This window comes from Lagopus leucura, unplaced genomic scaffold (assembly GCF_019238085.1).
Source record: "Lagopus leucura isolate 7727_CA_CO unplaced genomic scaffold, USGS_WTPT01 Super-Scaffold_100157, whole genome shotgun sequence".
In the NCBI taxonomy this organism is placed as follows: Eukaryota; Metazoa; Chordata; class Aves; order Galliformes; family Phasianidae; genus Lagopus; species Lagopus leucura.
The window spans coordinates 9318219-9340393 of NW_024962334.1; the positions used below are offsets into that span (position 1 = coordinate 9318219).

Consider the following 22175-nt stretch of genomic DNA (forward strand, 5'->3'; position numbering starts at 1 on the left):
CAGGCCTCGGTGATGAAAGAGTGATGCTTGGGAAGGCTCGAAGTGATAATGGCATGAAGAAACACTCAGGCTGGCATTTATTTCCAGATGCTATGGTGACAGGTCCTCATACAGACATTGGTGCTGTAAGTAAATAGAAAATAAAAGTCCTTCCATTTCTCAGGAAAACAAATGTCTGAAGAAGAAAGTCTCACGCACAGTGTGTGTGCCAGGGGCTTCACCAGTTACCTTCCTCCACATTTTCCCTAGTTTACATGCAACTTGGATCATCTCCGTGAACACTGCATGCGTGGCAAATTATAATGTGCATGTTTTATTACAGAAAATGCAGACATATTGTGGCTCATGCTGTAGGGCTTAAATCATCACATTAGGTCTTTATAAAAAATGGAGATTGCTCAGCCTCATGGGAAAGGCATTTGCATCTTCATCATTATAGAGGCAACCAACTTCATCCATAAAGATGTGCCTAGAACAAATGGCAGCAAATTGTGGACACATGTTTTGCTTTAATTGGTCCTCATCAACTCAATCTAGCTGCTGACTTCAAAGAGCTCTCACTAAGAAACCTCTTCCAAAATTTTTGGTTTAATCTTTTCATTTATTTATTTATTTTTAAATATCTCAGAGATTTCAGATTAAAGAGTATCTTCGAAGATACAGTCCGAAAGCAACACTTCCTTCCATTTCTATCACATGCTTAATTACTGATTCATAAATAATGAATGACGAGGTGTAATGCAGCACTGCCCAGAGCCCATGTCCTGGGCCAAATGCAGCACTGCCATTTTCACAAAGTCTATCTCTTGACAACTGGGATCAGATTCAAGCCAGCCATAACTATATTCAGAAGAGCAGCTGCTGCTAGTGCCATTTTCACATACTATTCTTGATCAGCGTTAAATGGATAGAAAATGCTCTTTTTGGAAAGCGCAGCAGGGGAATATGGATGGCAGTAGACTGATTACATAAGTCATCCAGAATTCACTAAAAGGATAGATGCTACAGTTAGTGACTTCAAATCTTATTTACATATGGGCCTGATTTTAAAAAAATACAGCTAACATCTCCTACTGGTCTATAAATCAAGTAAATCTTCTCTCTGAGCTCCAGAGCTTAACAGTCCTCATGCATATGAGAGTCCCACTGTCTCAACGTATAGACACACAGCTGAATACAGTACAAATGAACAGAGATGGAAATGAATACACAGAAGGGCATAGCCACTACTGGCCCAATGGCACAGCTGGGACTCAACACACATGTGGCAAGTCTCATAGCATTGCACTATTTTGGGGATGAAACTACTTCTTCCCACACAACTCAGTTTTGCCTCTGCAGCTGATCACTGTTTGTACAAAACCCACCAACAATTTATTCAAGCCATCCCAGTTTATGATGTGTAAGAATACATGCATCATGCATGTCTCTCTATAAGCCTACGTCTCAATTAGCTGCTCACACCATTCCAGACAAAATGAAAACACAGTATCAGAGTCAGCATCACAGATCCACTTGTTGTAGTTGGAGATGAAGAAGGAAGGCACAGGACATCAGTATATTAGGCCAAGGTAAAATATGATCTTTTGACCCTTTTCCAGAGGTGATTCTTTTTCCCCCTTCTGCATAGTAATGCAGTAATAGCAATCTTTCCCTCTTTTGTGCAGATAAAATAGATAAGACCACGCTGCAGGTGCTTCATTTAGCATAAATAACACATTACAGGAAATATTTCTTTTGCTGCAAAATGCACACCCTTGAGATTGTTTTTAAGTATTGTGGTGTAACTGGGGAAAAAGTTAGCTTAAATCACCCACCTACAGGGCAACTAAGAAAAAAAAAACCAATTTAATAAGAATTAATCAACTTGGTGGAGCTTGCCACAGGCTTCTTACAAATCAACCTACTAACAAAAAAACGAATCAGACAGAGAGGAAACTCATTTCAAATGCCTAAAATATAGGCTACAAAGCTATAGCTGTTACATCTGTTTATGACAGCTACATTTAGCACACATATTTGCTGCACTCAGAGAAAAAATGCAGCTTGTTTATCTATCTATCTATCTATCTATTTAATGGAAATAATCCTTCCTTTCAAATTAAGTCACAGAGTTCGCCATATCGTGATCAAAATCATTTATATTTAGTTTGCTCAGTCTTTCCCTCTTCATTCTAAGCATTCCTCAGTTTTATATCTTCAATTTATTACCCTGAAAATATAGTTTAAAGCAGCAGGGGTAACAGTGGGCAATGCTATCAAACAGGGAAGCATGATATTAAAAAATCTCAAAGGCAAGCAATCTCAGAAAGACCCAATACTACAATAGGTTTAATATGGAGTATGTTTATTAGAGCAGAATGATCTTGGGCGCACCTCTGGAGTCTCCCTTTCAACGTCATGAAACCAACTGATTATCTCCTGCATCACAGGATTAGAACTGCAAAAGAAGCCAAACTAGCAAAACAATTCTCTCTCTTCATACCCTAACAGCAGTAAATAAAACAAATATATGACATTAACTGCATTCCTGTAGAAGTCTACAAAAAAAAGTCTACCTGTTTGATTAATTGTCATACATAGCCTTAAAAGCAGTATTTCTTTCATTGTTCATCCTATATATACAAAACATGTTTTTCTGGTTTCTGTTTTGCTTGGAACAGAATAAGAGAAATCCATGAAGAATGTTAATAAGAGACATACACTGAAGTCACAAGTTCTGCTGAACTGAAAGGACAGCACAAAAAAACTGTTTACAATTCTTCCTGTAAAGTAGCAATATCCTTCGCAAAGCATACTGATGAAATGATTACACTTATATTTTGTCTTTTCTCACTTTATCTATGCTCTAAAATTTTGTACAAAATGCTATTGCTTATGATGTTGACACTGAAAGCTGTCCACCTACAGAAATGTCCTAACAGTTACTGCCTAACACTTAAAATCTTGCTTTGTGCCTCTGGATTGGAGAGACAGCCTTTATCTGCACAATATAAATGTTATTTCTTTTAAAGTATTTTCACTGGACCTTCATGCTACATGAACTCTTCTAAAAATTAGAAAAACAAGTCATCTCAGGAACTGACACAGCATTTATGACTATGTGAGCGCAGGGCTCCATTCACTCACTCTTAGATCTGTTGAAAGATCACCACCGGATGGTTGGTCAGATGGACCCCATTTTTCCATAGAGAACTATACAAAAGCTATGATTACAACAAGGTTGCCACATAATTCTTCCAATCACCATCCTGTGCTCCTACTTCTCATTCTTCTGAGTGTTCACAGTCTCAAGGCACAGCAGATCGCACTTACCTTTGTAATACACTCTGCAAAATCACCTGCCACTACAATTTCTTTTTTAATACATCTCCAAATATCTCAGTAAACAAGAAAACTTAGCTTCCTGATGGTTCCTCCAGGTACAAGGCACATGGTAATGTACCTTTCTGAATTGTGTGCGCCATAAATAACACTTTCTCATTTAAAAATCTGAATGATCTTATAAATAAATACATATATATATTTTTTTTTTACTTACTAAACAGTTGGCAATAGAGGACCTGTAAGCTTCTCTTCATGGTATCATGTGGTCCTGCTGGTCTGCCAGTTTATTCATGATTCTGTCAAGGAAAACAAGAGAAAAAGATCTGTGATTTGGTAACAAGACTCATGCTTTAATGTTACACCTGTTGATTACAAAGTCAGATGAAGCTTCACAGGAAAATTGTATTGATTAGCAAAGGGAAATTGCCTTACTGTGCTTCAGCCTTCTTAGCCACGCTTTCTAATAGCTTGGCAGTGAAGGGTATTGCCACAGACAAAAAAGGGAAAAAATCTCAAGAGTATAAAAAATCTGTACACCAACAGTCAGTTCTGTGCAGTGCCTACAACTTGCTAAAGTGTTACCCAACCATCTCAGAATCACTCAAGAAGTCCTCAGACAATATTTTCAAATACACGTAAGAATTTTTCATCTCAGTTCAAAAAAACATCATAAAAGATAAGCCCCAATCACACTGGCATTAATTATTCACATTGAGAGGAAAATCAGAAATGCATAAATCAGCAGTGAAAAGCCAGCATAGTCCCAAAACACTGTTGTGAGTAACGTCTCACTCAGGTCCCAAAGACAACACAGTATTTAAGCTCTCCATTCTATAAAAGAGCATTTGTTGAAGATTCATAACCAACTTCGAAAGACAGGACACTGAGATCATCCTCTTAAAACTCCTGTTGTGCATGTTAAATAGAACGTGCTATCCTCTAGCTTCCAGTTCAACATCATTTCTTCTTCCAAACCACCTGGAACATTCCTGAGTCATTTTAACACGTCCTCATGAAAATCTTTCAAAACTTATTACAAATGCAGTTTTGAGGAAAAGATAAAGGAGTCAAACCAATAAATAACACGTTGGAATTGAACAAATGCTGACAAGTTTGTGAAAACAGAATTGTATTTGACATTTGGGTGGAAGCCGTATAAGGATTGTCACTTTTCCTGCCTGTACTGTAAAAAAGATGTTTGGTGTTATGTTATTAGACACAGCAATTTTTAGGTACACAAGCACGATGTTCTCAGATTCTGCCATGCTCACATTTCCATTTAAAAAGAGACCATAAAATACCACAGGAACTCACAGAAATGTCAATGTTTTAAGGTGTTTTCTCCTAAATAAAAGCAATTATTTGTGAATTGTGAATTGATTTACTACTTTTTAAACAGAGTTAGACTCATAATGGTGTTTGATCATGAAAACTTGCCGAGGGACTCCTGTTATTCCCCTTCAGATTTATCTAACAGAAAGGCAGACAGAGTAAAACTAACAGTCTTTATGCGTAAACAAGCACCGTTTACTACAGCACATTTCAGAAAGAAATATACAAAAAGTCTGTGGATTTAGGGTTGCAATTTCAAATTCTTCTTCTTTAACAAAATTGTATTTATGTAACTCCACACTGTTCAGTGCTTGTAAAACCTCTTCTGACATACACTTAAAATCAGAGCGCTTGGGGATATGGAATCTACACTGTCAGTGGATTCTTTGCATATATTTTTATTAATATCTTAATGGGGAAGGTATGCTAAACAAACTTTTTGAGCTAGGCAACTGTGATGTGATGTTCTGGGCTGTGAATTACAATTTATTCACATTTCCCTTCCATCTCCATGTTAATGCTACCCATAGTGTATAAAAGCATTTTGCTTATAAATTCTGGTATTGTGGTTAAAATAAATGGTATGCTGCTGAATATTTATTTATTTAGATAGGACTCTCACGGTAAATTACCCCATTCTAAGATGTAGGAAGTAATGTGCATATGGGGAAAGAAACAAAGACTAGCACTCAATAACTTTCACAATGTACTTCTAGAGTCTTCTGTTAGTATCTTCTTGACTATATGGCCACAAAATTCTACTTAGAGAACTCAGTAAATCTTGTTTAAGCCAAATGCTTCAAGGTTATGGGCATCACTTATGGCTTAAATGTAAATGAACACAGAGCAAGAAAACTTTCTATAATTTTGAATACCTCATTTCTCATGTAAAGGAGATGCATGCAGAACAAGAATTTGTCTGACAGATACTAAAAGTTAAGAGAGATTTAATAAGGCTTATTTGTGTATACTTGGAAGCCAAATCACATCAGTGATGGTTTTGCAAAGACAGAATCTGCTTGCAAGCAGTAACACTGCACAAGGGTCAGGCCGATGAACCTCACATTACAAGCCTGAATCACCAGCTGACGTAAGAGCAGGAGACTTGGCACCTCTGCTTCAAAGTGAGGAACTGGAGTCTGTTTCATTTCCCCTGTCCAAAAGACGCACTCTATACTTGATGAACATTGTACCTTGAGGTGTTCGTCCCTCTTCTAATTCTGATCTGAAGATAACAAAACTGCATGTAGTCACCAATACGTGGGTATGCAATAGATTTTCACACTGCACAGTAATGTTGCCTCTTTCTTCTCCATTCCAAACTCCATCTATGATTCTATTTCATTTACAACTGCTGCTGAGCTTTATACTATGCTAGTTTTAAACAGCTGTCTGATACAAATCTGGGAGTGGTTCTAGCTGATCTGGAGCCCCTCCTCAGGTCTACCTGTGTTTGCAACTTTGCAATTAGCAGCACTGAATTTTACCTGCCATTTTTCCACCTGAGATAGCAATTAAGAGCAGAATTATTACTAGAAAGCAAACATATACATATCATATATAGCTTCTGAATTTACCACAGTTGCAACGCTAATATCAATTTCTGCAAATTCCAGTCATAGTTAAATAATGGAAAATCTCCCTTCCAACACAAACCATTCTGTGATTCTGTGATCTATCATGGACAAGAGACGTTACACGCTGAGTGGTAGCTGAAGGGGCTCTGGCTCACCAATCCACACTCTCTAAAGCAATTGAATGCAGTTTATGCACTAAAAGAGATTAGTTGAATTTTGCATATGTGAACGGAAAATGTGGGCACATAGTTCCTGACCTTGAGCTGACTAATGTAAAACCAGAGTATTGCCATGTGTTTTATATAAGCCAACTGTAACGTTGTAATGTAAAAAATACATTTCAAAGCATGCATTAAGCTTTAATAATCCAACATGTATTCTGACAACATGAGTTTTGTACCCATTTTAGCTTCACTTTATTCTTTAACTCTCCCTTAGTTTTCTCAGGAGTACTCTTCACCAAAATAATAATTTTAAAACATATTGTGCTTCAATATTTGATGAGCCTTTTGCAGTATTTGAAGGAATTATCTGTTACAAATAGGATCTTTGATCTATTAATCAAAGATCTTAGATCTTTGATTAATATTTAGAAAAAAAATTAGAACTCAACTTTGAAGATAAACTTCTTTTCCTAGGTTCATAGTTAGGTCTCTAAGTACATGGGTATATTTTCAATTACTGTTAAGACTCACTGGCTCTCCTTTGAAGACTAGGAAATACTGAAAAAATTGTAATGGAAAGAGGAGAAAAGTGAAAGACACACCAGTTACATCCCATGAAGCACACAAACTTGTTTCTCTTTTTCTGGCTGTCTTTTCTACTTTATGGATTGTTCTGGAAAGAAGAAAAAGCTGCATCACTGACAATTTTCAGCTGAACTATTCCTGGTTCTGCAGAAAATAAAAGAGGAAAACAAGACGCACTCTGAGTACCTGCATTTCCAATTGTTGCTGATGAATCCTCCATCAACGAAACTCAGCCTTGACACTTTTAGTATTGTCCTATGGGGTTTTACAAGATAGGCTCTTTACTTAAAACTCACAGAGGTGTGATTTCCCCGGGAGTTAACTGCCTCTTGCAAAGGGTACTTTAATGGCGACCAGATGTCTCCCAGCAAAAACTAATTTCTGCACCTCTCTTCTTGGTTGAAGTGTTCTTGTTGCATCACACACGGAATTCACAACAGCCTGGCAAAGCCAATGATCCTGACTATGAGGCAGACTTTCACAACAAATGGGAAACCGCACAAGTTCTCACTCAATACTCTCTCAGGGTCAGATTGACACAGCTTTAATTCTAACATCAACGTCTTCACCCACTGCTTCCCCCTCGTTAGCCACTCTTGAGTATTCAAGCATGCCTCTTAGCAGGAAGCAGGTGTACTTTTCTTGGCTACACAAAGCTGACACAGAGCTTTGTGTTTTCATGTTTGTGTGATTTGTTTCTTAATTCAGTGGCCTATTTCTACAATCCAGCTGTTATTTTGCAAAATTTATATCCCCAAAACCTTCAGGGCATGCTAATAAAAGGATGATTAACTTGTAGCACTAAGATTCCTTCAAGCGAGAATTCTATGTTCTTGTTCAGCATGTGCCATATTGTCCAGTGTGATTTATTTCTCCCAGCTTGGAACACGCAAACCATAGTTACCATCTTTCTTCATAACATTCTGAGTGTGGTTACTTTGATATTTATGTTCCCTCTATACTTAGATTTTTAGCACTCTCTGGAATGGATTCCTCGTTGCAAAGAACAAATCACATCTTCTTCCACAGTTATCCTCAAAGGTGCATACCCTTTGCTTTCCTAAGACTCCAAAGAGTCATATCTACCCTCAGGATACCTCAGCTGCACAGAATCAGCCTTGGGTAACGTTGCGTAGACCTGTCATACATGCATAAGGATTAGTCATGTAGAAGCTGAAATAATCGCTATCATGAAAAATACACAGAGAAAGCAGTGTTTATACAGAAGAAAATCTGACAGCAACTGTTCCCTCATCCCCTGTTTCCCTACTTCACCATTAACTTTTGAAATCCCAGTCCTCCCTCTGCTGTCTAACAGTAGTTCAAATGGCTGCATCCTCCCATGCCTCCTCCCAGCTCCCTCCATGAACAGGGGAGCACAGAGAAGTCCTGGGCCAGATGACCTCTTACAAGCTACTGTCATTGGTGTGGTGAGAGGAGGACAGCAGCAGATAGTTCACTAATCTTTATCAACTTCCTTTATCCATGTGTCAAAGCTGACACATGTCAATGAAAGGAAAGGCAGAAAAGGCTTTGTATTCCTTGTAACAAAAACAGAGGCACAAAACACTTTGCGTCGTGATGACCAAGGGAAGAACTTATTCTGAAGAGAGCAGGTAACATTGCTTTTGCCTCTGACTGTCTAGTGCCTTGGCATCTTGGTCACATTATGAGCAGACCCTGGAATAGCCAAGGGTGAGTGCTGAAAGGGTCAGAAAAAAAAAAAAAAAAGATGAAAAATAACAGAGTGTAAATGAAAAGTCATTTGATGTGAGACTTCCTGGCTTTGAAGTGTGCCTGCCCTCCAGTAATGTCAAGCCCCATGACCTTTCGGAAAAGCTGTGACAGACAGGGCTTCTCTACAGGCTGATTATAACTGACATGAGTTCTTCTGAAGGACATCAAAAGAACTACAAAGCACTCTAGCTCTTGAATGTCCTTTACACTCCATCAGTTGTGTAAGAGGGACTTAATTTCTTAATTTTGCTCTTCATTAGCTACTGTTAGCAAATAATTTAGAAAGTAGCTTCAGTGGGAGAGAAGCCTGACCAGCAATTGTTCGGGTTGCTTCTTGTTCCCATGGGTGCACAGACGTGTGTCTGTCTGTCTGTCCGCCTACTTGGAGAATGAGAAGGTTAAGAATGAGCCTCTCCCCTCCGACACTCATCTCTGTGGAGCTCTGAGAAGCTAGCATATTTATAAGGATCAATCTGACTTAGCAGCTACAAGGATGATTAGAATTTGATCATTAGTACACATTAGGAGTGAAGAGAAGACCCTCGCATGAATTCTAAAGATTTCATATGGTTGACATTGGATCCAGTAGCATTTATAAAGTAGAAGTTCCTTTGCTACATTTTCTCCTACAGTGTTAAGCCATACACTACTTATGAGTTAGATCTTATTTTATTGCACTCACACCATACATAAACCTACTTTCCCACTGTTGTCAATTAGCTCTAAATGGATTAAACATCTGGTTACTGTTATCAAGTCCCAGAGGACATTGCCAATTTTCTGCAACAGCCTAACATTAGATGGTGACACTGAGGTCATTTTAAGGAATTACAGCATGCCGTTAGATACTCTGATTTTACAACCAATATTCCACAAACGGCTTTCTGGGTGCCTACTGTACTTCCACTGCTTACAAAGGTGTTTTATTTTTCCAGTCATAGTATCACAGTGCTATTTTCCAGATGCAGGAAGTGACTTCTGCCACTTGAGTTACATGAAAATCTCTATTATCTGATAATGGGACACACAACTGAGCCACTCAAGTCTCTTTCAGGAAACCTTGCATATACAATTATGTGCTCTGTGCATTTACTTCCACTGGAAAGCCAACAATGATAAGTCGAGGTCCAGCTACAAAAATATTTCCCTTATAGTTTTTTCTTTCCAGCTACTAATAGCCATTTGAAACTAGTCTTTGATGGTGAAATTTTATGGAACAGCTTGAAAGATGCTATTTTTGCCAACTGTTTGAAAGAAAAGATTCCATCTTCTCTGAGTTTGGAGGAGGAGCATCTTTCATGCTTTCATGTTGCAGCATTAAAAAAAAAAAGTGAAACAGCTGGGTCAAGAGACTTATACCAAAATAGCCCTTAGTGAAAAGAACCTTTCACTGTCCTCTTACAAAGATATATATATTTTTTTTCCTAATGAAATATGATGGATTTAAGTCTAAGTGGTGTAAGCTTTCATTTTTTCTTTACGGATCATATGAGACCCAAAACAACAAAAAATATTTTAATATTATTTCAACATATAAACAAAACAATCTCATGCAGCACTGTGTCTAAGAAGCATTCAGCAGTGTAAACTATCTGCCCTTTGATATGAAAATTTTATAACCATCGCAAGCTCTCCTGCTAGAAGTATTTCTCTGCACACAATGCTACCCCAGTGTGGATTCTCCTAAGCAACCCCCTGCAACTTTGTGAGATATCTCGTAACTTCTAGGAAAAGGAAGAAAATACAGCTCCTTTTCTTCCTTCTCAATAGAAACAGGTAAAAAGCAGAACCCAGTTACATTTCCAGATCAATCCTGTGCTGGTATACTTTCCCAGGAGGATCTTCCACAGCATCTTGCCTGCCTTGCAGTGTCCCTAATGTGGATGTTGACATCTTACTTACTCATCCCATCTCCCTGGCTTCCCTGAAGCCCAGATCCTGTGGCCTGGTTTAAATGCCTGTGTTGAGTGATACTAACTCATCCTTTACATGTGGCTGTTTCTATTTGTTGGGTTTCAGAGATCTGAAGGTCTACCCTTGATTCCAGCTTTGGGAACTGAAAATTATGATTTCAACATCTAGAATCACAGAATCATAGAATCACCACGGCTGGAAAAGACCTCCAAGATCATGCAGTGCAACCATCCACCTACCACCACTATAACCCCATTAAACCAAGTCCCTTAGTACCACACCTAAACGTTTCTTGAACACAAAGGAGTCACACTAAGAGCTCTCTCCAGCTGCAGGAATCTCAAGGTTTATGGGGCTGACTTTTCTGCAGCGGTGTTAAACTGTTCCCTTGTTCCTACTGTGTAGGATACACAACAAAAAAGACTTAAGGCAGGGAACAAGCAAACAAATAGCTCTGTGTGCTCCATAATAAATACTGGAGAAAAAGGGTATACCTTTGTGAAGCTGCTAAAATTAGGCCTTTCACATTATTCTGCTTGATTAAATGTAAATACTTCAAGTAGGAAAAGGAAAAAGGGTGCAAAAGAGAAGATATTATTTTACAACAAGGTGCTGTATTACAGAGATTTGTTGATTGGGTCAGATTTTCAGGAAAGGTAATCATCAACTGCAAACAAAGAGGAGCATCCTGCCCTGCACATCTGATGTCTAGGCCATGTTCAGAAAGGTGCTTGAGCATTAAAGATGCAAGCAGGCATTTTATTCTCAAAGCTACCAGTACTGTAGCACTGAAAGCACTGCTGTTACATCAGCTGTAGATGACTTCGAAGAAAATCAGATGGAAAGAGCTCAGTCTGACATTCTAAATGCAAGATCATCCATTCCTCTGGCAAGGAATACTATTATCCAGCTAAACAAATACATCACAAAGGAGGCTCAATACTCAGCACCACCATTCCCTGCTTTACAGTAACACTGAGGCGAGGCAGGAAGTGCCTATAACTGCTTTTATAAAGATCTCATGCTATGCTTTGGCTGTGAAAACTTTTATTCAGGGTCCCCTTTCTTTTACAAACATTCATCAAACACTGTAAAGACTGAGAGGGCTACAGGATACAGAACAGGGAGATGTTCATGATTGACTAGTTAAGTTTTGGCCCATCTCTAGAGGAATTTCAGCTGACCTGACATAGAATAAGTCTAGATGAGCCCAGCCCAAGACCCACATATTCTGTATTGTCACCAGACTTCTTGGCTCATCTAAATCTGCAAAGCATAGAGGAAATAACCAACACTGAAGGACACCAATGCAGTACTCTTTCTGACTCCACCAGCTGGTGAATCCAATTCACAAAAACAGAGCTTTTCTGAAAACTGAAGTTCGGAATGGATAAAGAGCTTTGAACCAGGTGCTGGTGCTCCACCAACACATATTCAGTGTATTCTCTCGTATCAAGCATGATCACATAATTAAGATATACATAAACACACAATACATAAATAAATAAAAAGCAATTACAATTTTGAATTCAACATTTCTGTTAGGTTTTCTGTGTATATGGTTAATGGTGGCTATGTTCTCTGCTTCTTTCCTTTTTCCCTTATTTATATCAGTATGCTCATTCACTGACAAAAGAGGAAAGAAAAAGGAAAAAAAAAATGAATAAACACATATATGGTATTTTCTCTCCTCCTCTCTTTTTTTTTTTATTCCTGTGAAAATTAAATTTCCCATCAAAATATGCATTTAAAAATAAGAATACTTCCTTGCCAGCTTTGCATGGAATGTTTTGTACCATTTCTAATCATTATTTGTAAGTATGGCACAAGGATCTAATTTCACAATGACAGGGTGTAATAGACACATACAAGTACCTAAGATTGAAAGAAACATTTGATTATATTTGAATAAGAAAAACCAACCCACAAACCCACGGTGGGAAAGCATAACTACCTTTTGAATTCTTAACAGTTCAGTTTCAAAAGTGCATTAATACATTTAACAGTAACCCATACTGCTGATTTTTTTAACCAACACAGAGCATAAATTTGTAACAAAAACAGCACAGTCTGCAATGAATTTCTAGTAAAAATATCGGTACAATAAACAAACATGAAAGGTGCATTTTTGAGGGTCTGTGTGTGTCTTGCCAGATCCTTTTCTCCCCACAATCTGGTAAAAAACTGAAATGTTTGCTGGTTTCTTTTGAACAGCCATTTTAGAGCACACATTCATCTTGGAATAATGTCTATCACTTCAAAGCCTGCCTGAAGTAGCTTCTTGTATGAAATTATAATAACTCATGCTCTAAGAATAGAGAAGTCTTTGGAAAATTTGGATGGATGGATACATAAATGCAGATGCACAATCATCTGCCATGGAAAGTAAGCTTATGTCTTGACCTACGTCTCCCTGGTTAAACCATCTTTTAACAGAGCCATTTACTACCTCTCCTATAATCAGACATTCAATATGGTAAGAAGAGAAAGCAGATAAAGTGAGCTCTGAAATATGACTGCTCTGCTTTGGGGGAACTGATCAGCATACAGCAGAAAGTAGAAGAGAACACTAGCTCAGACTCGACATTACATCTGAGAGTTTATTATGACTGTGTCTAGTTCAAGGAACATCGCTTATTTATCCTCAACCTTCAGCCACAGGGTTTGATGTCAAAGGAAAAAGCAGCCACAGTAAGAACAGGGGACTACTAATCAGTGACCCAGTCATAAATAGCAGCCCCTCTAAAAGAAGAATATTTTGCATGCCATTTTGACACTGGAGGAGAAAATAAAATTGATGAAAATTTAACATGGCATCAAGCAAAAATACAGCCCATAAAAATTTTAAACTGGGAGGGAGGTGGCAGGAAATAGGCTCATGGTAACTTCCAAGCTATTCATTTTCATCTATGCAAGGTTATTGTGGTGCAAACCCTGCATTTTATTTGAAAATGCATGTAGTCCTGCTTGGTTCAATAGGAAGAGTTTACAGGAAAATTAAATGTCAGAGCTGTGCAGCTTATTGGTTTTGCTCAATGTAAATTCACTTTTTATGCAACTCTGAATAATAATGCCCTGCTCTGTGTCAACATGATGAATTAACTTCAGTGGCTTTGGATGGGGGAGTGAAGGAAAGAGAAGGAGAGATAGGGGCACTTTCAGTGCTAACCTGGCACTGATAACGGCACTGTCTGGGATTTAGCTCTATATGACAGTTCTGGAGCTTTAGAGAGGATTTAGCACACTGATCGTTGCGTGTCTTATTTTTTTCCCTTTTGTGTTACTCAGCTAGCAAGACTGCTATTGGCTAACCAGCTCATTTTCCTTCATTCACTGGGTTTGAACACTGGCATAGACAGACATGCAGGTAAGCCACAAGGAAACGCATATAAAAGAATATGGGAAATCTCAAACAGCAGCATCTGAAAACATGTCATACTGTCAAGTAAGATTACGTACAGATGCACAATTTATTTTAATAGCTTAGTAAAAACTCTCATTTACTGCCCAGAAATGTGATGTTTTTCCTCAGGCAAAATCTACTGACCCTGGGGGAAGCTTTGCTTCAGGACACCCCAGCACTTGTCCCAGGATTTGTAGATTGTACAAGCAAAGGGCACTGCTTTAAAAAGGCTGGTTTGTCATTTTGGGGTTGTTGTTTTTGTTTTTTTAATAGAGGTAAGAAACAGCATGGATAGGAAAAGAGTAAGAATTGCTGTGACTGCACATTTGAGAGGTGGATTTAATGAAGATCTGGATGAATGATTTAACTCAGCTAAAATGCAGGAAGAACAGTTTCAGGTGTATCAAATATTCTTTTCTTGTATCATAAATACGATAACCTAAGCCATGTTCAGAGTGGCCAAGCCTCAACCCAGAGTAATTCCAGAGACATTGACATAGTGTGATGTGATTAAAGTGGCCTTTGAATATGAAAATGAACTAATTGAGCAGAAAGGGAAAGAACAGTCTTATGTAAAGCAGAGAGAGCACAGAAGAGAATCTGGTGGACACAGGATTCTTAAAGTGGGATTTTTGTGAGTACAAGATTGAGTGAGACTCACCATTAATACTGAAAGGTAATGGAGCCTAACATACATTCATGCATATAAAAACTGTCTCTTTATCTTCCTGTTCCTGCTTTCCTATTCAAGAAAAGTCTGCTGTGCTGTAAGCTCAGCCCTGCAGAAATGGAGGATTGGAGGTGCCTAGCCACAGGTTCATTTTAGAGCATGGAGCCACCCAGCTGAGCTCTGAGGCAGCCCAGGGGTGCAATGAAGGATTCTTCTCAAAGAAAACTGCAGCTTCTCTCTGGCTTCAGGAACCCTTGCTCCAGCACTTCTACTCTGGCAGCTAGAAAAGATGGGAATCAATAAGAAGCAGTAAGAGCCCTTTTAGTCCATCTGTCCCCGCAAAGCGAAAGTCAGCACTGGCTCTGGTCTGTCCATGCAGTGACAAACTAAACAATGAACTCACACACTTTGCGTTTTGTCAACAGTATTCCAGCCTCATTCAGTGTAAGAACAGAGACTGGCCATGCGCGTCCACTGAGTCAAAGTCAGACCAAGAAGGAACCTGCTGCAGGCTGCATCGTTGCCTTGCCATTAGCAGACAACCCAAAGAGCAAGGTAATGGCTGGGAGAGTAAATGCTTCTCATGTTGAAAGCTGCCCTGGGGTGCCTCAGCACACAATGCCAGGGAAGAACAACCACCAAACTGTGTACTGGCAGTCATTAATTGTGCCTTCCTTGTTTGCTAAGAGCAGGGCAGGGAACACCTGCAATCACAGAGCAATTCTTATTGACTCCAGAACAAAGGAAGTGCAACTAATGCTATTCCTGGGAAATTGAAGCGCAAACATCTCAAGTTGGACGCCTAAATTAAATGTCCCTTATTAACATTACATTGCTGTGTCGTATTTTCCCCAGTGTATAATGTCATTTCACCTTATTGGTACATTGTGAAGATAAATTCATTAATGTTTGCAAAGTACTCAGATGCTGCAATAATGAGAGTCGGAGAAGTGCTCCCCAGGAAATTAATAACTCCGGCTTCAGAGCGAGATGTGAGTGATGTGCAGTTATGGGAGGAAGGGGTAACATAATGAACTACTAAGATAAAATAAAATATTGATTCATCTGAGCAGTGTTGACTGAAATCTTTCCTTATTTAAGACAGCTTTGCTTTTCAGCCTTAATAGGCTTTTAAATGTTAACTTTCACAGTTATAAAAAAGCTAAATAAGAACAAAAGACCTGTACCACAGAAGCTTACAGACATTCACTGAGTCCTCTAGAGAACTGTGAGCAAATAGTGCAGGAAGATCAGCGAGAGCTCAATGTCCTTTGTGTGGGACAAGCACAAGGGAGAGGCAGGTGAAAGCTCAGGCAGGACAGATCATAGGGCCTTTCTTCAGATGGGGAATGCTCAGGTGTGGAAATCTGTTTTCTACTTTAAGTACTAGGGAAGATAAAGTCTAATGGTGAGAGGCTAGAGAAGATCTCTAAGATCACCTAGTCCAACCACCAACCCACCGCACCATGCCCACTGACCACGTCCCTCAGTGCCACATCCACACGGTTCTTAAACACCTCCAGGGACGGTGACTGCACCACCTCCCTGGGCAGCCTGTGCCACTGCATCACTGTTCTTTCTCAGAAGAGGCTTTTCCTAATATCCAACCTGAACATCCATCCCTTGGAGCAACTTGAGGCCATTACTTCTCACCCTATTGCTGATACCCCGGGAGCAGAGGCCGACCCCCACCTCACCACACCTCCTTTCAGGCAGCTGTAGAGAGCAATCAGGTCTCCCCTGAGCCTCCTCTTCTCCAGACTGAACAATCCCAGCTCCCTCAGCTGCTCCCCATAAGATTTGTGCTCTCATAGCTCTGTCCCCTTCTCTGGACATGCTCCAGGACCTCAATGTCTTTCCAGCAGTGAGGAGCCCAACACTGAACGCAGTACTTGAGGTGCAAACCCAGATTCTTCTACCTGAGCCCTGTCAACCTCCCTTTTTCCAGCACAGTGCCACAACCCTCATTCCTATTCCCAGCCACTCCCCTCAGCATCTCCTCTCTGTGCCTCACCATTTTATTGCCACTTGTTCACCTCTTCGCCCCACTCCCAGTGTCTCTTACACGGGGCCATATCCCAGCCCTGTCCTTTCTTCCTTATGTCAGTACCTGAGTCAGCCACCTGGATCATGTTCACAACTTCTGCATTTTTCTGGTCTGCTGACAAAATCCTAGGAGAGCTGAGCTGCAAAACTTAAAAAAGAAACTGTATGTGGACAAGGACTTTTCAGGCCAAAATGCAGACCAATCTGGCAAAATTCCATTAAAATGCAAAAACCTTTAACTTTCCTCAATAAACCCCTCCAGTCCTTGCCTTACACTCTTCATTCTCCATGAAAAATTTCAGTTTCCTGATCTGTGATATGGAAGGCCCACAAAATAATGAAAGGCACCGTAACTTCATGATTGTCTTTTTTTCCCTGTATTCTTTCTTTCTTCAGGGATAGCTGAACTACTTTTGCCAAAATGAAAAAAAAATAAAAATAAAAATTACAGGAATTGAAATGGAAGTATTGTGGGTTGGAAAATATCCGTTTGACTGGTACCAACAAAATTTTACTGAGCTCAGTATCAGATGAACTTTACCAGCCTCAAGGTCAACGGCATCCTTCTCTACATTGTTCTGCATTTGGGGAGACTCCAATCCATCGAATCGTACCAGAAATTAGAATCTATTCACAGAAGCAATCAAACCATCTAATAGGGAATGTCCTGTAGAGAGATGTGTGTGATACTTCATACACTTCCTTCCAACTTACGCAAGCTAAACTTCTGTTTTTGTTTTAACCATACACATGGAGGTGTATTATGATTGACAGAATGTATCATCACAGACTTCTTCAACTTCATTCATATTGAAAGATGTGAATGCAAGTCTTTAACTAAAAATTATTTAAAGAGATGATCTAAAATAGACTCAATAGCTTATGGGATACTTCTGCAACAAATGCATTAATTGTATGCAAACTGAATTAAGTCTTTTATTAGCATGTAATTGGAGAAAACATTAATACATTATTTTAATTTGAAAAAATCATAAGTTAGAAGCTCTAAAGCAGAAAGCTGCATAATCAGAGTTTTAACATTAAGATTTCATTGTAAAAATGAATGCATATAATGAACTCAGAAAAATAAAAATGTAAGTGTCTGATCCCTTCCTTATTTCTTGTACATCTGCATTGGAGTTCGCCTATTGTCAGTCAACTAGCTAATCATCAGCTTTTGTTTGGTGTGCTTGTGTTTTTACTCAGAGAGGCTGATCTGTGAAGACATCTGTTATTTGATGGATGATAGGCCATCCCGAGCCTCAAAGCCCTGCGAGGCATTTCTGAAGAAGCAGCAGCAGCAGATACATCTGTTCCCACCAGGTAGGGTAACAACAGAGTTTATTGTGACACAGCAGAAAAAAACTCCTTCCCTCGTTTTTCACCAAAATGCTAAAGCAGGCACACAGTGATGCAAACAAGGAGCAATTCCAGTATAGTTTTTTAGGGCTGGGAAGGAGACTGACATACTCTAAACTATTTAAGTTTTCTTGAGAAAACAGAACAGCTCGTGCTGAAGAACAGTGGAATTTGTCATCAAGATCACAACCTACTGGATCTGTAAGCCAGGTGCACTCACAAAAAGTAGGAAAACACTGAATCTATTGATCTGTTGGTGGTACAAGTCTGTAGTTGACATTAGAGGACACTGCAAATGCTTTATAATTCACATATAAAGAAAAAATTGTGTTGCTGCTCTCCAATAACTTAATTGAACAACCCAGTTCTATATACAATCCACTTAAAATTCCACTTCTGCATTATCCGTGGATCAATCACAATACTGAGTAATCCTCCTCATTATGAATTCCAGGGGGAAAAAAAAACAGGCCATACCTTTATCTTCAGATTGCCTAAGTAACTTTGCACAAAGAAGCTGCATTCTGAAAGCCTTCATCTTGTAATTAGACACTGAGAAGTCATTAGCCAAGAACTGCAAGTTCACAGAGTTCAGTTATTTCTTACTACAGTACCAACTACTCATCTATTTTGGTGAGGCATTGGAACAGGCTGCCCAGGTATCCTGTTGGCGCAGTCACCGTCCCTGGAGGTGTTCAAGAACTGTGTGGATGTGGCACTGAAGGTCAGTGGGCATGGTGGAGGTGGGCTGGTGCTTGGACTAGATTTTAGTGGTCCTTTCCAACCTTACGATTCTGTGATTCTATGATGATTATATTAAGAATTATCACCTAAACATGAGGGTTCTTGGTTCCTTTTGGCTTGTTTCTTACTGCTTCAGCTCACACGTCTGGAACACTGCAGAGACAGCAGACTTGATGCCATGTTGCCCCATTGCTTGGTGAGTCATTGGCAGACATGCAAAATGGAAGTGTGATGCGCGACGCTGACACTTCATGTTGGTGCATATGATAGAGAGAGGCTCAGCAACATCCCGTCTTTTTTAAGATCTAAGATATTTTCACACTCTGCTTAGATGAGAAATCAATCTTTCAATTTTTTGAAAAATAAGGCTCTATCCTTTAGTTTGGTGGTTGCTATACATCTGCTTAGTTACCCACAACCTAGCTATGCAGTGTAACATCCAGCTTCTTCCACCGCCCTGCTAGAGCTATTCCATGTTGTATAAATAATGAACACATTGATACAGCAAGGGCTTGAACCTGAGTCTCCTGCATGTAATGTGAGTGCTCAGTCCTGTAGGTGACAGGGCCAGTTTCTCTGACTCTCTCTGGCTAATGAACGTTGAATTATTTATCTGAGGTAAAACAGTTATAGCAGGAGAAATTGAGAGGTACAGACTTATTCCACAGCCTATAATTTATGTGAAAATAAACCAACAGACATAGCTTTAAAACTCAAGCAGTTATTTCCTCATTCTCTTTCTTGACTCAGGGAAATATTTATGCCCTGAAACCTCCGGATGATATGAAACTAAAATTATCTGTTAAAAATTGATGCAGATTTTGTCAAGGAGACTAACCATAGGCCCCAACACGCAAAGTATCTGAACAAATTGCAGGACTTTTGTATGGGCAGTAGGTGGTCTTCATTTAGGTTGAAGAAAGATTATGTTTGCTGTAGGTGACTGGCAGGTGCTTCCAAAGCACCCATGGTGGAGAGGCAATTTCAGGCAATGTCACAGCATGCTCTGACCTTGGCACACACATTGAAGGAGCATCTCAAATGAATGTGGAGTCCCAGTTTCAACACGTGCATGGCAGGGTTTCCAGTAGCTGAATGACAGAAACAGCTATTCCTAGATACTATCTACACATAAAGAAGTATCCCCCCAAGGAGTCAAAAGCTTGCAATCCCAGGCAAGACAGACACGCTAAATATCAGTGTTACATCTACATGGTCTTTCGCAGATAAAAGCAAAACATGTTCTGCTGAAGATGAGAGAGACAGCTGAAGGTAAAAGCCACACAGTGGGATGCCATGCTCCAGGGAATAAATCTAGTTTGTTATCAGAGCTTACTGGATCAAGCATAGCTGAGACAGCCACATGGCTTCCCAGACAAGGCTGTGTTTTTGGGGCAGTTAGAAGCAGAGTGAGTTCAGGTGGGTCTGCAACAGGCCATCAAAGGACAATCACTAGGCAGGAATTCCTACTTCAGGCAAAGAATGCCTCTCTCTGAAATACAAAATAATAGATCTTCATGGAAAAAGACAGAACCTAGAGGAAATGCATTATACTGTATAACATGAAAAGCTCAACAGATGAAGAAGAAAATAAAATAGTAACAAAACAGTAATAGTAGACAATACAGTACATCACATGTTAGTTTTCAAGCAAAACTGCAAATATTCTTGACCTCTGCCAAAGCAGGAACCAAGCACATTAGTTCTTGCTTCACAGAACTCTGGGGCGTCTGCAGGAATTATTATCAAGCTTAACAGCGGAGCTGAGGCAAAGCTCATCTCCCCTTAGTTACATAAAAATTTGGAATCTCATCTGAGCTTGTTGCATAAGCTCCTTTTTAATCAATGCAAAAAGATAGGGCATGCGAGGTAATAGCTGACCCTGTCTTAACACGGTTGGGATGAGGCACTATCTGAAAATAGGGTGTCTGCCTCTCAGTGGGTGCCCATCTTCCCATGATAATTACATGGGAAGTCTAGGGGCCTTGCTCTAAGTGAACAGGCCTTTCTTGGAGAACAGACTTTGTGAAATACATTTCAGCCCAATTAGTCAGTTCCAAATCAAATCCAGGGATTTAAGTAAAATCAGAATTCAAACCAAGTCTTCCAGAGCTTCTGAATTCCTACTCTTGAGTGTTGCAGAGGAACATACAGATGAGACTTCTGCCTAGAGCAACTGCATGTAGAATATGATACTCATGCCATGATACAGCATTACCAAAGAGATGCTGGTACAGTAGCAGTTCAAAGCTAAAGGTGATGAAACAGCTGGAGAGATTATGTACAAGGAACAATTTTAATAGTATGTGAAGTATAGAGATGGTAGAAATAGGACAATCAAGAAAAATTAGGAGAAATAAAATATAGGGAGAATAACATAAAAAGGGTTTCACAGTACTCATGTACACATTCTGTTATGGAACAGTCTTCCAAGAGAAGTGGAGGAAGCAAGTCCTGATCTTTACAAATTAGACAGGCAGAACATTTGGAAATACATGATCAGACTGAATAATTTCATAGGAATTTTGTGCTTGAATAGACCGTATCTCTCACTAGTGTCCACGGTCCTATTTTACTACAGCCAGTTCAGTATGGCACTTTCTTTTCAGTCTATAGAAAATATCGAAACCCGGACAGAATTTGAAATAGCAAACAACGATCAAGAGCATATCTCACTGTACAATTTATTACCCTTCTTTTTCATGGCCTTTGCCATGCCCTTTAGTGCCACACTGATTTACCACACCGTTCTACTTAATTATCTCCAGTGCTTTATTTCAGAAGTGATGCTATTCTTAGCTGTTTCTTTATTGTTAGCATAGCATTCAGAGAGATCATGCTATTGCCTGTTTTGAAGTTGTAATTTAGAAAAAAGGGATACATTTCAAGTATTTGGGGAACACGATTCAGATGTGCATTACAAAAAGCTAACTCCAAGACCTGTTTATACCAACAGGTTTGGGGAAAGAAAATAAAGTTAACAAGCAGCTTGTTCCTTTTTGGAAGGCACCAAGATTAATGTGACAGTGAGGCAAGACAAGATTTGGGTACTTGAGAAATTACTGCTCAGAGTCTTTAACCCAGCTATAACGCAGAGCAAGGATGCTCTCACCTATCTCATCTGGGAACACGGGTTGAAATGGGTAAGGATATGGTGTGAACTGATGGTGAACATACCCAATGTGGAAATCAGAAGACAATCACTAATTAGCAGAGATTTCAGACTGCAGTGGTAAAATAAAAAATCTGTAGTTCTTAAAATGGAGCTCGGTGGGTCTACGAAGGGGTCACTGATGCATCAGCTGAGACAGAAGGGA

At 39.4% G+C, this 22175-nt stretch overlaps 1 protein-coding gene across 4 annotated transcripts in view; it reads right to left on the reverse strand.

Moving 5' to 3' along the window:
* TMEM108 (transmembrane protein 108) overlaps nt 1–22175 on the reverse strand; it is a 153625-nt gene that overhangs the window by 75766 nt on the left and 55684 nt on the right. For 3 of the 4 annotated variants that reach the window (XM_042888862.1, XM_042888860.1, XM_042888861.1), the window contains one exon: nt 3542–3623. In XM_042888862.1, coding sequence (XP_042744796.1) covers nt 3542–3581 — 40 coding nt within the window. In that variant the 5' untranslated portion in view covers nt 3582–3623. Of the gene's footprint in view, nt 1–3541; nt 3624–22175 lie in introns of those variants that run through there. The other variant, XM_042888863.1, reaches the window with a different exon arrangement.